The sequence below is a fragment of the Austrofundulus limnaeus genome, unplaced genomic scaffold, assembly GCF_001266775.1.
Source record: "Austrofundulus limnaeus strain Quisiro unplaced genomic scaffold, Austrofundulus_limnaeus-1.0 Scaffold672, whole genome shotgun sequence".
Taxonomy (NCBI): domain Eukaryota; kingdom Metazoa; phylum Chordata; class Actinopteri; order Cyprinodontiformes; family Rivulidae; genus Austrofundulus; species Austrofundulus limnaeus.
Genome location: NW_013953074.1, coordinates 219,059 through 220,629, shown reverse-complemented (window position 1 = coordinate 220,629; position 1,571 = coordinate 219,059). Strand labels below are relative to the sequence as shown.

General features: G+C 37.9%; 2 protein-coding genes across 2 annotated transcripts in view; one reads left to right on the top strand and one right to left on the bottom strand.

Moving 5' to 3' along the window:
* The window catches only part of LOC106531764 (perforin-1), a 3,091-nt gene extending 2,430 nt beyond the window's left edge, over positions 1-661 (bottom strand). Inside the window, exon 1 of the mRNA XM_014027683.1 lies at positions 611-661. The gene's annotated coding sequence lies outside the window, so the exon portion shown is untranslated. The remainder of the gene's footprint in view (positions 1-610) is intronic.
* Positions 513-1,571, top strand: part of fam151b (family with sequence similarity 151 member B) — a 10,424-nt gene continuing 9,365 nt past the window's right edge. Inside the window, exon 1 of the mRNA XM_014027682.1 lies at positions 513-949. Coding sequence (XP_013883136.1) covers positions 739-949 — 211 coding nt within the window. The 5' untranslated portion in view covers positions 513-738. The remainder of the gene's footprint in view (positions 950-1,571) is intronic.

The window sequence follows — 1,571 nt, the reverse complement described above, 5'->3', positions numbered from 1 at the left end:
GCTTTAGAATTAGCTTTTGCTAATTTTTTCAGTGCATTAGTGCTTTAGAATTAGGGGACCTAAATATCTGAGTTAGTGTTAATGTCTTTCTTAGGAGAAATGTACTTTACCAGCCCCTCAGCTGAGTAAAAAACGTTTGTTTTAATCATTTCTGATTAAAAATATCAGATTTGTCACATTTAGATAGCATAAAAAAATCTGAAATCGCTCTTCTCTGGGCAATTAAATGAGATTTAGTTCTCTTTTGGCAGCAGTGTAAATGTAGTTTGTTAGCTGAAATAATGACATGATTTTAATTTAGTTCAGTTTAGTCAATTGTTTATGAAGCATCTGTTTTATTAAAAACATTATTTGTTTTATTTGTAAAGAAATGTAGAAGGTTAGAGCAAAAAACCTTCCATGTTTAAAATGAAGGTTTTCACTAATGAAAGATAATTCTGAGAATAATTTATTAACTCTGCTGATGCTTCTTGTTGACTATAACAGATGAACGAATGAAACGTGAGGAAAGTTAAAACATTTTAAATAAGCAGTAATATAAAATGTAATGCAGGAGTAAATACTGAATATTTGTATATGATGAATATTGCAGRTGAGAGAACATGCATACCAGAACATCTTATAGTTATCAGTTGAACCTAAAGTAAAAAGAGTTCTTTTTGTCCTCTCCGGSCTTCCATACAGCGTCTGTACCGTAATAACCGGTGTAGGAGCGCAGCTTGGTGATCACGGAGCTTCATGGGGCGCTGGAGGCTGACGGCTCGCGTCTTCTTCTTCTTCTTGTTTTCTGCTTTYATTTTTGTTGTTTTTCTGCTTTTTGCTGAAACAATGCGGGACCGAACGATCGAGTATTTCCTAAACCTGAACCAGCTGACAGGAAGAGACGCGGCCGAGATCAGGTGGTCTCACGCTGTCAACAGCAGGCACGCGCTGACACAGGCTCTCACAGGTGGGTCAGTCCACTCAGGTAGAGKCAGGGCTTTTATTAAACACATGTTAAACATGTTAAACAGTAAGGCGCAACAGATACAGATCCGAGGAACAAAATAAAGTTTCTAATCTGGAAACATTGGAGCRAACCTCGGACAGCCATATAATCTGGGCTCAAACCATTCAGAGGCTTCCCAGCAGCAGAACTTTAGGTCTACATCTGATTGGACCAGTGTAGACCCAGCTCAGGTCTAGTTCTGGTTAGAACCTGAGCTGAAACTCATAGACATCCATAGACGCCCTATTGGAAGCTTAACGGACGATGTAACCAAACAAATAACCAAAAAACAAATAACCATGTCGCCGCCATATTGGAGGTGGCAGAGAGGAGAAAGTAAAATGTCTCGTAGTTGTGTGGCTGGGAAATATTCCAACACTTCAGATGTCCAGACAAAATAAGACGGAATTACCTTTCACATGCAGGGCTTAACACTTACTATAGATTGTATTTAAGCCATAGTCTGCACGATTTTCACCATTTTAACATTGTTTTGGGAGAGTAAACTTCTCAACAAAAATAATATGGTTTTATGGTTTCCTGCTAACAATTGATTTACTTTAGATTGCACACAGTATTAGAT